This window comes from Cololabis saira, chromosome 12, assembly GCF_033807715.1.
Source record: "Cololabis saira isolate AMF1-May2022 chromosome 12, fColSai1.1, whole genome shotgun sequence".
Lineage (NCBI taxonomy): Eukaryota > Metazoa > Chordata > Actinopteri > Beloniformes > Belonidae > Cololabis > Cololabis saira.
In genome coordinates, this window is record NC_084598.1 from 17,131,310 (window position 1) to 17,143,902 (window position 12,593).

Genomic DNA, 12,593 nt, shown 5'->3' on the forward strand with positions numbered 1-12,593 from the left:
TCACCAAGACTTTGCAACTTGGATCCTAATGTTGACCCTAAAGCCCCAAGAACTTAAGTTGATGCACTGTTTAATGCCAGCTAGACAAATAAAAAAAAAAAGGCCTACCATCTTTTACTGACAATCTCTGGATGAACCAGTCATCCTAGAACATTTTTTATGTGGATCCTTTGGCAAAGAGCAGTCTGATGTCAAAAGAATCTGAAAACGTGTTTATTTTCTTAACAGCCAAGAATTTGTGGGGGGGGTATAAATTTATTATTTCATCAGGTCAATACAGTAACAATGATAATGGCAGAAATTAAATGCAAATAAAGATGCATTAATGTCAAAATGTGTAATTCCACAAACTGCGCCAATTACAAACGAATGTACAGTAGACTAAATTATAGCCAGAGCTTTATCATTTTTTGCAAACATATTTTACAATCAACCAGTCATCACATTTTTGGCAAGGCGTTCAGTTGTTTAGAAGTCAGCATACAGACTTCGCCACGTTGCTGAAATATGACTTAAATCACATCCTGCTTCAATGCCATTTGAACAGCAGGATCAGAAGATAAATATAAAAAACTCCAGCAGACATTGTTCGACGAACACAAAAACCGCTTAAAACAGGGAAAATGATCTTCAGACTTGTATTCAGTGCAAAAGATTTGATCTGCCAATGTATTAGTATTAAAAACAGTGATCTTCCTTTTCATTTATAGTAGTGCTTCATGTACTCTGCAGAGATATTAAATTCTTGTTGCAGTCTGTCATTTAAATCTCAAAACACTTGAGACCAAAATTATACATCTCTGTCTCAATTACAAATGTCTACAAATCCAATAAATAAAAAGACCAAAACAAGATATGAAATTAGCCAATTCAGGAACTGTTGAAAGGTTATCATGTACCATCTGTCCAACTGCTCCTGTTGGAGAGTAAAATCATACAAGAATAAGGCTACGTTCACACTGCAGTTCCCAAGTGACCCAAATCCGATTTTTTGCTCATATGTGACTCAGATCCGATTTGTTTATGACAGTGTGAACAGCACAAGTCACATGGAATCTGATCTTTTCAAATCAGATTCAGGTCGCTTCCATATGTGGTTCTAAATCGGATACAGGTCTGATGTTTTGCAATGCGACCTCAGTGTGAACAGGCAGGTCGGAATTAATGCGACTTTGACGTCACACGCAGAGCCCCGAGCCGCGGGGGAGACACGGGAGACGGCGGGGGTCCTTCCGGGCCGCCTCCGCCTCTCCTCCTCCCCTCCTCCGCCTCTCCTCCTCACCTCCCCACCGCTCACCTCTTTTTCGCCTACAACCTCAGATCAGACAAGACAACCGGCTGAGTTTAAGCATATTACTAAATAAAGAAGCTAAGGATTCAAATCAGTGAAGCGGTCGTGGTCGCATAACCTGCCCGTTTTACAACGAGCTGGACCGTGTGTTAGGTGATAAACCCAGCTGAACGCCGGAGAGCAGAGCTGACACTCCGGGGAGCGGAGCTAGAGCCCTGCTATAGCGGGACTGTTTTCTTCATCCCGCTCCCGCTGCATTTCTGACCATTAACGCCCGCACCCGCAACGTGTGTGTTCCACTCCCGCCCGCGCCCGCAGTGTTTTCATCCGCTCCCGCAAAACTCCGAGAATTCATGCCCGCATAATGATAGAGATGCAAGAGAAACGTCCTTGCCAAATCTATCTGATTTAATGTTAACATGATAATTGTGGAGCTTGATGGATAATTGGCAGTTCATAGGCACCTGACTGAAAGTTGGATGCAAATCCATCAGTCATCATCCCACGCCTCTGCGCATGCGGGTCAGTTCAGGGCCGCGATGCGTTCACACTCGAGTCGGATATAGGACACATTTTAAAAGATAGTGTGAACAGCCACACAAAAAAATCGGATATAGGAAAAAATCGGAATTGAGCATTAAGGACTGCAGTGTGAACGTAGCCTAAGAGTTTTCTACTGGTGTCAAAGAGCTTTATGTTGTAAACAAACAGAGGAAATGTAAAATATTTGGGTTTGATTAACACGCTGCTTGTTTTGGTCTTTCTGGATTTGTTTAGAAAAATCATCAAAGATGTAGCATACCATAAGCCAAGTCCCATATTTGGTGAATTCATCCATTCATATATTCCTTCAAAGTGAAAAGAATCAATATCTTTACATCAAATATAGTAGAAATAAGGCCTAGAAGTCTCCGAAAGTCATTATGTGTATTTAAATTCATAGGTAATCTCAAATCATTGTTGAGTCATAATTTCACCGCATTTTGGTCTGAACTTGAGGGATTTAATTCCATATTAAAATCCTCACACTCCTTCCCATCCTTCGGTTCATCCTCGCCTTTGCTGCTTTTCATCCCGTTTGTTGCCATAATATTTCCCTGCAATGTTTCTTCCTCCTCCTTTTTAACAGACACTTGACTAAAATCAGTCCGTGGGATTTTCCCCTCCCTTTCAGAAGACGGAGAGGGCGAGTGTTTAGAGGTCTTAACAGGAGTTTGGACGGATGGGCTCATCTGAACTGTGGCTTTCACAGCTACACCCTGTTCCACAGGTGCGCCGTCTGAATTTTCAGCAGGACAGTTGTGTAGCAGGACTTTGTCGTCTTCTCTCTTCTTTTTCTGCGTTTTTTCAGTGTCTATGTCCCCATCTGTTTGCATAATATCAGCATCCTGGGTGATGTCCTTAAGGTTGCTTATAAACTTCTGCTCACCGTCAACACAGAGCTCTGTCTTTGTTGATACAATGTCGAGACTGAGCGACTGATTCATTTTATGATCATCATCGGGCGAGTGACTTCCATTCCTCACAATTTCATTACTAAAGTCCATCACATTTCCATTTCCGACTGCTTCAGATTCTGTTTGCGGCTCTGAGGACATCTCAGGCTGTTTGCATTTGTCCCTGATTTTATCAGTTCCTTTTTGAGCCTTAGCAACAACATCCAGTCCATCCTCTTTCTGCTGCACTCCTGCTTCTCCATCTTTGTTTTTAACCCGTGAATAGACTTCGTCTTTTCCATCTCCATTCCCAACAGCATCAGATCTTTTCTCTGCCTTTCTGAACTGTTTTTGAATCTTTCTGGGACACCATACAAACTTGTCCTTTGGCTCAAAGTGAAGGTAAGCAAAACGCACAAGCTCCTGGCGTTGCTGTTTATCCAGCACGGCAAACAGAAAGTAATCAAGAACACTGCGTTTGACACTGCTCAGCGTCTTCTTGACCAGAGTCTCCTCCAGAAAGAAGCGCACAAGTGGAGCTTGATAGTGCTCAAAGCCCAGCTCTCCCAGGCTTTTCAGGATCCGAGTAATACGCAAGTTGTTGTGCATATTCCTGCAAAATATGAGACAGTTGAAGCTCCATTTACAAATGACAAAGGAGGTAAATATTACTGAAAATTACTGACAGGAGATTAAGAAAAAAAAACAAAAACAAAATTACCTCTCCAGGTTTCCAAAGCGCTCCTTCCAATTTTCAGCACGTTTCACTTCACCCGTGTCTTTGTTGAACAAGCGCATGCCATAGAAACCCAGCATAAGTTCATATGACTCCACTAGTCTCCCTTTGGCCTCTTCACTCTTCTTAAAGGCCTGGTGGGCATACACAATGGAGGTAAAACAAATAAATATATATATAACATTTTATATTCCTACACAATTTATGATAACAAGAACAACATTTCTGTATCTATTTATCCATCTATCCCATCCCACAGGATCATTAACATTGTTTAAAAAATGTTAAGATTTTGGATAGTTAAATTAACATGCCTTTTTCATGCCTAAAAGTCGTAGCATCCATTGTTAACGTGTTTCTTATTCTCTTTGTTCTTCTGTTGCATTATTCTTTTTTGCCTTGTACTATGCCACTGGCCAAAGCATAAAACGTTTTTGCAACGTTTTTGAGCATAGGTCTAAAAATATAGCCCTTGGTTTAATTAGGTATTTGGGCTGGACATTTTGCTATGATGCATTGCATTTAATGAAGTTAGGAGATTACATGAAAAAAAACATTGGATTGTCTGTTTAGGTCTTGTTGGCATATTACACCATTATATAGGTACGGCAGGGGATTTTCTTTTGATCTCAATCGCTACGCTTAAAAATACTTAGCAAAAAAAAAAAAAAAAAAAAAAACATACGTAGCATCCATTGTTAATGTGTTTCTTATTCTCTTTGTTCTTCTGCTGCATTCCTCTTTTTTGCCTTGTTCTATACCACTGGCCAAAGCATAAAAAGGTCTTTGCAGGATTTGGCAGTTTTTTCGAATTAGAGGCACTTCCATAAAAGGTTTTTCTTTGCGATATTTAGATTTTACTAGTGGCAAGATAACTCAGAATATCGTTCAGCTTTAACAAAAACAGAAAAATACTCTCACATTTTAAATCATTCGTCTTCCAAAAATAAAAAGTGGAGACGGTAAGTGTCGTACTACATCCTGTTCTCTGATTGGAACATCGTTGCCAGCGATAACGGACACCTGAAGTTAGTGTGAGGTTGGAACAAGCATTCCAACATTTGATTATAATATAGATTTGAAAATTCGGTTTAGGGTGAAACGTTAGCTTGACGTCTAATTATGGTAAGGTAACGTTGACTAGATGTTGGATGATGGTGGCTTGCCAGCACTACATAATTAGTTATCTACCGTTGTCTGACATTGCAACCTGTATCCAACCAAGGGCCGACTGTAATGTGTCAGCTGAACAGTCAGACCATCAACCAAGCGGAGCAGCTTTGTTGCTTACGAAAGTCACACTAAAACTGCATTATTTTTGAGCGCAGCGTACCTCATAAAATTGGTTTGAGGTCAGTAAGCACAACATAATTCATACATAAGGTGCCCCGGATTATAGTGTGCAATGCTGTTTTTTTTTAGAAAACTTAAGGATTTTAAGTGTGTCATAAAAATATGGAATGCGGAAAATACAGTAGGTCTGCAGCAATTGAATAGTTTGGTAATCGATTATTCTATCAAATGTTCCATCGATTAATCGGATAAAACTTTTGCTTAATTAAAGTCCAATTATAAATATACAATAGAAAAAAAGACAGATCACTTAATAAACACAACCGATTTGTTTCCTGTATAAGAAAAATTGACATTTATTAACATGTCATGCAAACTAGTAAACCGTTTGTTAAATTTTCCAATAAAAATAAATAAAATTACTTCAAACTTAACATTTCCTGAGACAAAAAGTTAAATAAAAATAAATATAATTGTTTCCCACTTATCAAAAATAAAATAAAAAAGTTTTTAAACACCGCCTTTAAATTGTGCAATGTTTAAACAGAAATGCTTGGCTGTGGACCGTGACTTGGAACAAGAGTCTCTCACAATGTGGACCGGGAGCTTAATTTTTTATTTAAATATGATCCCACACCTTCGATATCTTCTGTCTATTCCTCTTATTACTTTCGCTTTGCTGCGTTTTTTTGTTGTCGTCATCACTGTTTTCCGTCCTGCTGTCTGTACAGAAAAACTGTTCACAGACGTTACGAAACGCCTGCCGTCTTCTTCTTCCCCATTTATAGGGGACACGCCGCGTACATGTAAAGACATTGTGTCATATTAAAAAGAATCTGTGCGAAACGTGAGCTTTAACTTTATTTTTAATTCTACGAGGCTCCGAGGCAGAGGAAATTCCTCAATCAGTTTTTGTACTCAAGGAATCGTTGCAGCCCTAGAAGCAAGAGCCGTACCAAAAAGGCCATCAGGAACAATCGGCATATCCAGGATGTCCTCCCGTTCTCTGTCTGACAGGTTAGTCAGGTTGAGCCATCTGGCTCGTTCCTGTAACACTAACATTCCCATAGATTTACCTATGGCGTGGACAGCGCAGCGTTGTAACCGCAGTCATTTCGTCCCACACCACCGCAGCTAAACTTTGATTTTTGTCTTTCAAAAGAAAACGGACTATGAGATGTTCTGTTCTAAAATGATAAGATAAAAACTAAAAAGTCTGTGAAATTTGACGAGGATTATGTCATCTTCCTGAACACAGTTGAATAACTAATAAAAAATAATGGATAGATCAAAATGTGTATCCTTGGAGCTTTTAAATTATTATTATTTATATAGGTATCTAGTAATCCCTCGCTATAACGCGGTTCACCTTTCACGGTCTCGCTGCTTCGCGGATTTGCATTGTGTTCTGCATTATGATTGGCTAAATAGTCTCCCGGCTTCTTCACTTCCTGTGTCAATAACGTTGGTTGCTTAGCAACAATGCTGAGAACGTTCAATGAACTTCAGCGAGCAGCTCAAGAATGGGACACTTTGATGAATCGTTCATTACAGTTTTCAAATATAATCGATGGTGGCATGTCGGTTTATAAGAATCTTTTTGCCAAGAAGAAAAAAGAACTACAACAACGGCCCATAACTATGTTTTTCTCTGGAAAAAACACACCTGCACCACGGGCTTTAAAAAAGACGCTACAGAGCGAGTCAGGATGCAGCGGCAGTCAGAAGATCAGTGAAATATGCACGAGTCACAATTTGTCCTACTGTACTTATTGTACTTTTTTTTCATAATCATTTTTCATTTTCTCCCGTTCAAATCCAATTAATCGGGTCGTGGTGGGGCGTTGCTGATCTCCGCAATTTCAAGCCTTGTATAATAATTGTAAAATAAAAAGTCTACTTCGCAGATTTCACCTATCACGGGTTCTTTTTGGAACGTAACCCCCACGAAAAACGAGGGATTACTGTACACAGAATTTAAAATTATTAAAAAAAAAAAAAAAAGGACCACATGTCACGGTTTTATCATCTAAAATTGAATGCTACATGGCCTTCTCTCGGTTCCACAAAATGATTGTGTTTCTCAACTCATTGACAAACATACTCATACCATACTTTTATATTATTTTACACATAAATGTCTTAATAGTGTTCATAAATTAAGTATTTTATTACATTTTTTTAAATTCGTTTTAATATATGTATCCCAGTTAAATGTGACAAGGATTTTTCATTCAAATCACAGGTAGATCAATATCGTATGTGACAACCAGCATTTGTTTCCTTTGTCAATTGTGATCATTGTTAACACATTTCTGAAGCTGTTTTTTCAGGGTCCAACAACTGTGAAAAATCTATAAGGGTAAAAAATGTATATGTATATATATATATATATATATATATATATATATATATAAAAATGCTATTGATCATTGTATTGTAGATCATAAACATAATTGGTGTGGTGTAAACTGTGGTATCAAGGTGTACATGATGTTACAATTTGCAGTTTGTGAGAGCTGCCAGTAGCCTCTGGCAGCTGTGGCAACTTCCGCCAGCTGCTGCCGCAAATCGATCTTGCCATTTCTCCAAATATATTTTTGATAAGTGTGAGGTACCAATTGTCGCTTTTTCATCTTGGCCACTAGTAAAACCTAAATATCGCAAAGAAAAACCTTTATGGAAGCGCCTCTAATTCGACAAAACTGCCAAAGCGGTTTTTCAGATGCGTTGATAATCCAGTTTATCACAAAAGTGGAATGGAAAGTTTTTTTTTTGCTTTTGTATGTCTCTGGTAGCGCTTGATGTGACGTAACTAGTCAATCTAAAGCCATGAAAATCTAGTTTCCAGCTGTTTGTGGCCTCATTGAAGGAATTGTGGTCACAGGATTTATGTTCATGTGAGAGCTCTGAATGTAATTTAGAAATCCCCATCAGCACTAACCCTCTGCCAGGAGGCTCCTTTTGGCCAACTTGAGTACCTCTCCCACTACTGGGCTGTTTTTCACCCTGTAGTGTTCCTGAATGCCACTTTTAGAGGGCCGTTCGTAGTATTGGAGAAACACACAAACGGCTCGGCCCCGAAAAATCTATCCTGAAGTCCGGCTAGTGGAAACACGCCTCAATAAATTTGACTTTGGCTGTTACTGTGATGAAATTTGTGCGATTAATATGCTCAGAGAAGTTTATTGGATTGCTTCATTTTTTTATTACAAACTGGATGCCATTAATTACTGAAATATTAAGCAACCAGGGCTTTAGTGTTTAAAGATGATGTACTTACCTCAATTTCCTTCTTGGTGAGTTCTGAAGCCATATAATTAACCCCTGGTTCTCGCAGTGGAAACAGCCTGGTATGAGCAGATAGTTCATGACGGAATAAACAGAATAAACAGAAAACACTTAATGAAACCACGCTAGCTTAATGTATATTACAGAACTTTAAAAAAAAAAAAAACAACTTTATCTTCCTCCTTGATAAAACATGTGAAGTACATATTTGAAGCAGTAACCCCTGAAGTATATGGTTTATGAAAACACATCACAGTAATAAATTGTTTTAGTGGAAATGTAAATGCATTCTTATCATAAGATAAGCAGATTTTCAAATTTGCCAAATAAACCAAAGTCAAAAGTTTTTTTAGAACATTACCAGACATGGATTGAATCACATTGATTTACTGAATTAATCAATTTTTGCACTCAATAAATACTGTACACCTGCATTCCTTAGCACAGCAAAAAGTTCAATGTTCATTATATTTAATTTTTTAAACGTTTAAAAAGCTTTGGACAAGACATGATCTAAACATGTTAATCTAACTCTGTATCTTACAAATGTCTCAAAGAGGTAGATGGGCATTAAAATTAGAAATTTTAAGAAATAATTCTTCCTTTAATTCAGCTACATGTGTTTGTATATGGTAAATGCAGTGCTTTAATGGACAACTTCATTCTTAAACCAGATTTGTAGTTCTACATCAATGCTCAGCATTTACCAGTTCCAACTTGCACGAAATATACTTTGTTTGCTCCATTGCCACGTATGAGCAAACAGGATGTAAAAAAAGTGCACTTGGCACAGCAAGCAACGGTGTTGCCTAGTGGTTGGTGGTGTAATTATAGAGCTACACAAATACCGTAAAACTTCAAATAATGGCAGAGTCCCAATTTGCAGCCGGTCCCAATTATCCGCCAGGTGTAGCATAATATTTTTAATATTAAACGTGCATCTCAAATAAAGGCCGGGGCAAACATTGTTTTTCTGGTGGACAAAAAAAATATTCTCCTGTATGCAAATGTAGTCTACCTAAACATAAACAAATAATCTTAAACAATTTGAAAAGTGTGTGACTATTTAATTTTAGAGTGACATCTAGCCAGATGGGCATGTTTATGTAATAATTGCTCAGGGGTCGTGTTCTGGGTCTCTAGAAAGCGCCTAGAGACAACTTCTGTTGTAATACACACTATATAAATAACATTGAATTGAACCTCACTGATGTGTTAAATGGCTTGTGTAAGAAAAAGGCAAAAAAAAAAAAAAAAAGGGGGGGGGGCCTTGTAGCCTCTAGCTCTGTTTTCTCTTCCTTTTCTCTTAGCTTGGATAGCAAGCGATCCAGTCACCAGCGTGAGTCGTGGAAGACTACACGAGTAATGGGAAGAGTTTTATCAGACCATAGCTGACAACGAGAATCCTTTCGCGGCTAGCGCTGGCTGGCTAGATCGATTCCTGAAGAGGAACTGCTTCAGTGTCCGAAGATGCACAATAAGATTTGGGTTGAATGGAGACAAACAATTAATAAAAGACAGATCCCTAATAAGCGCCTGTTGATTTGAGCGATTTAAGTAAATAAAAGCCTGGGCCTTTATTTGGTGTTTTACGGTAATAACGCACAAGTATAAACGCTAGAGACATCATAGGTGTCATGCGTAGTCCAATTGTGCTATGCAAAAGTAGACACCAAAAATGCAGTTCCCTGTGTGCGCTGCCATAAGTTAAGCCATAAGTGAATGGAAAAAAAGAAATGTATTATTTGTTTTGCAGTAACATGGTCTTAATAAATAAATTAATACAAATAAATGTGTACTTCCTGAATTTATGAATCTGGTAACAACTGCTATACATGGGTTTCATGTGATGTCACGGCACCATCATTAGGACTGACTGCTGCTGGGCTGTGGTAACAGTAAATCTCAACGTAATGGCCTTTAAAAAAGCGATGGATCTAGTCGGTCAACCTAAAGTGATCAAAATCCAGTTTCCAGCTGTTTTTCGCCTCGTTATGATGACGTAGTTGTGCTATAACATTACTTAATCGTTAAGCATTACATAAGGACTTTGCTTCTGAATAATCATTTGATTGATCATCCACTGTCATCATCATCTGACTATCTTTTTTAATAACTGGTAGTGGCAATCGCCATTATTTGTCCAAGACTAAAGTTGCTTTTGTCCATCTTGTTCAACATTGAGATTTCTTTTTCGTTGTTTTCAAAAGAATTCTTGCTGGACGAGACACGGAAAGTTATAAGAATTATGCTTATTCGAGCAACACCGTTCAATGGAAGCACCGACCCAAAGCCAACAAGCTAATGTAGCTAATGTAAATATGGCTTATGCTATTGTATAATGTTAGTATTGGTTGTTTGACAGCTAATTACCCTTCCTGTGATCAAGAACATCTTCTTTGCCTCAAGATGATACATTTGGGGATCATTAACCCATCCTAAAGTAAAACAGTGATAGGCTTCGGTGCTTTTGAATGCCTTGAGGACTTCCTGACCGAGAACAGGCTACACAACGGTCCTCAAGATGGCGCCAACAACTAAGTCATGTGACTGAAAATATGAATACTGACAATGACAACTTAATTGCATGGAAATACAGTCCCTTGATTATGTCAGTGAAGCATCTTCATGCTTCCCTAAAATATCTTCAGCATTATTGGGAGAATTTAAGTATTGGTCACCAAATTGGGAAAAATAAATACAATGAGCGCAGTAAGTGTCCATCCTTTTGGTGAAATATTATTGACAGTCAGCGTGTGAATGAATGTCAGCTAGAGAGCGTGAACACTCCACCATTTGCATTTGTAATTTGCCATGTAGATAAATTTGGGAAACAGTGCTCGCTAACAGATTATTTGGGGTTGCCCAAGACTGTGAAGCATGCTCTAAATGTCTCAGACCGCTGATGTCTAAGTAAGTTTTACATTTCTTTGCATTACATTAGTCACAGGCCAAACACACTCAAAAGACTCAAACAGTACATACCACTGTATGTAAGAGTGAACCCTCTCCAGTCTTTTGTAATCATTTCTCCATTCTTTGAGAAATGACTCAATGTAGACATCTGTGCCAAATAAGAAATAAAGACACTCATAACATGCCCAACTTTCCCAAAAACAGAACATATCTTGCGATAACGTGTAAATGTCCTACCATCTGGAGAGGAGGGAAACTTATTCAGATAGAATTGTAAATTATTCATTTTGTCCTCTGCACACTCTTCATCTGTTAGATTCTGTTTAAACGAACAAAAGGCATAATTAATGACCCTAAATGGAAGCATGGATGTGTGTTTTGCGTCCAGCTGCTACTTACAGGGTATCCTCTCCTGTAGTTCTGCATGTCCTTTGCTGCCCTCATATTTCTGGGCGTGTGATGCCACTGCAAGTTCAATTCATGTGCATCAGACATTTTTTTTTTAGCATTTGTAAGGAAGGAACAGTTTATTGATATTAACATCACAGCGACTACATAGTCATTTAAAAACATCATAAGGGGTTGAAAAAGGTCGCACGTCACTCTATAAAACGGCCAATAACAACACAACAAATCATTTTCTGAAATATTCTTCTCCGCGTATTAGTAAAAACTCGAGAGTGTTGTTAATTTAAAATGCACAGTCCTAAATATGTGTAAGTGAAAGTCAAAAGTGAGCTAATGTCCGCGGCTAGCGGGGCCAGCTAACGAGGGCTGCGGCAGAGAGGCTAAAGGCTGATTTATGGTTCCGCGTTACACCGACGCAGAGCCTATAGCGTAGGGACGCGGCGACGCGCGTCGTACGGCGCGGTTGCCGCGTACCCTACGCCGTACCCTACGGCGTAGTCTCTGCGTCGATTTAACGCGGAACCATAATTCAGGCTAACATTAGCTTCACATTGAGGGCATAAACACCAGCTACGTGTCCGGCAATACACTGGAAACCAACGTGATACGATGTGGGTGCATTCTGGTTAGACTGGCAGTAATAAGAGTACGTACTATGGCCCAGGAGGACTTGTTTCTGTCCGGGTTGGAGCGGCGGGGCTGGCTCTCTCCGGCCGGCTCCTCTCCATCACTCTCCGAGTCCCAGGTCGAGTCGTACTCGCACACACAGTCGTCGTCCATCGTTAAAAAGGAGCTTTTTTGAAGACTGTGCTACAACTAAATAAACCCTTGGCCTGACCTGTGGCTTTAACCAGGGAAGAAGCGGGTCACACTCGCATGTCCAGGTGCAGCTGAAGCGGCCGTGACCTGCTCTGCAGCTACCATCGTTTACATGGTACACAGCCCCGTGCTGCCTTCAGGTGCCCGTGCTGCCTTCAGGTGCGCTGGGACACACGACCATAGCAAGCTGTTCTAACATTTAATGGCTAAGTTTGGATTTGGAATTAACATTGTTGATATTTACAACTGCATTTTGACTAGTCGTAATTACATTGTGACTAGTCAGAATTGTCAATCAATCAATCAATCAATCAATCAATCAATCAATCAATCAATCAATCAAATTTTATTTGTATTGCACCTTTCATCCAGGTACAAGAAATACAAAGTGCTTAACATTTTG

General features: G+C 39.2%; 1 protein-coding gene across 1 annotated transcript; it reads right to left on the reverse strand.

Annotated features, from left to right (window-relative positions):
- Positions 1 to 235: 235 nt before the first annotated feature.
- Positions 236 to 12,304, reverse strand: ogfr (opioid growth factor receptor). The gene is made up of 7 exons (XM_061735791.1): positions 12,026 to 12,304; positions 11,363 to 11,428; positions 11,201 to 11,282; positions 11,033 to 11,111; positions 8,040 to 8,106; positions 3,449 to 3,597; positions 236 to 3,340 (listed from the first exon to the last, which is right to left on the reverse strand). Exons 1-7 carry the CDS (start codon positions 12,149 to 12,151, stop codon positions 2,257 to 2,259), a joined length of 1,653 nt encoding a protein of 550 aa, XP_061591775.1. The 5' UTR covers positions 12,152 to 12,304; the 3' UTR covers positions 236 to 2,256.
- Positions 12,305 to 12,593: the final 289 nt, after the last annotated feature.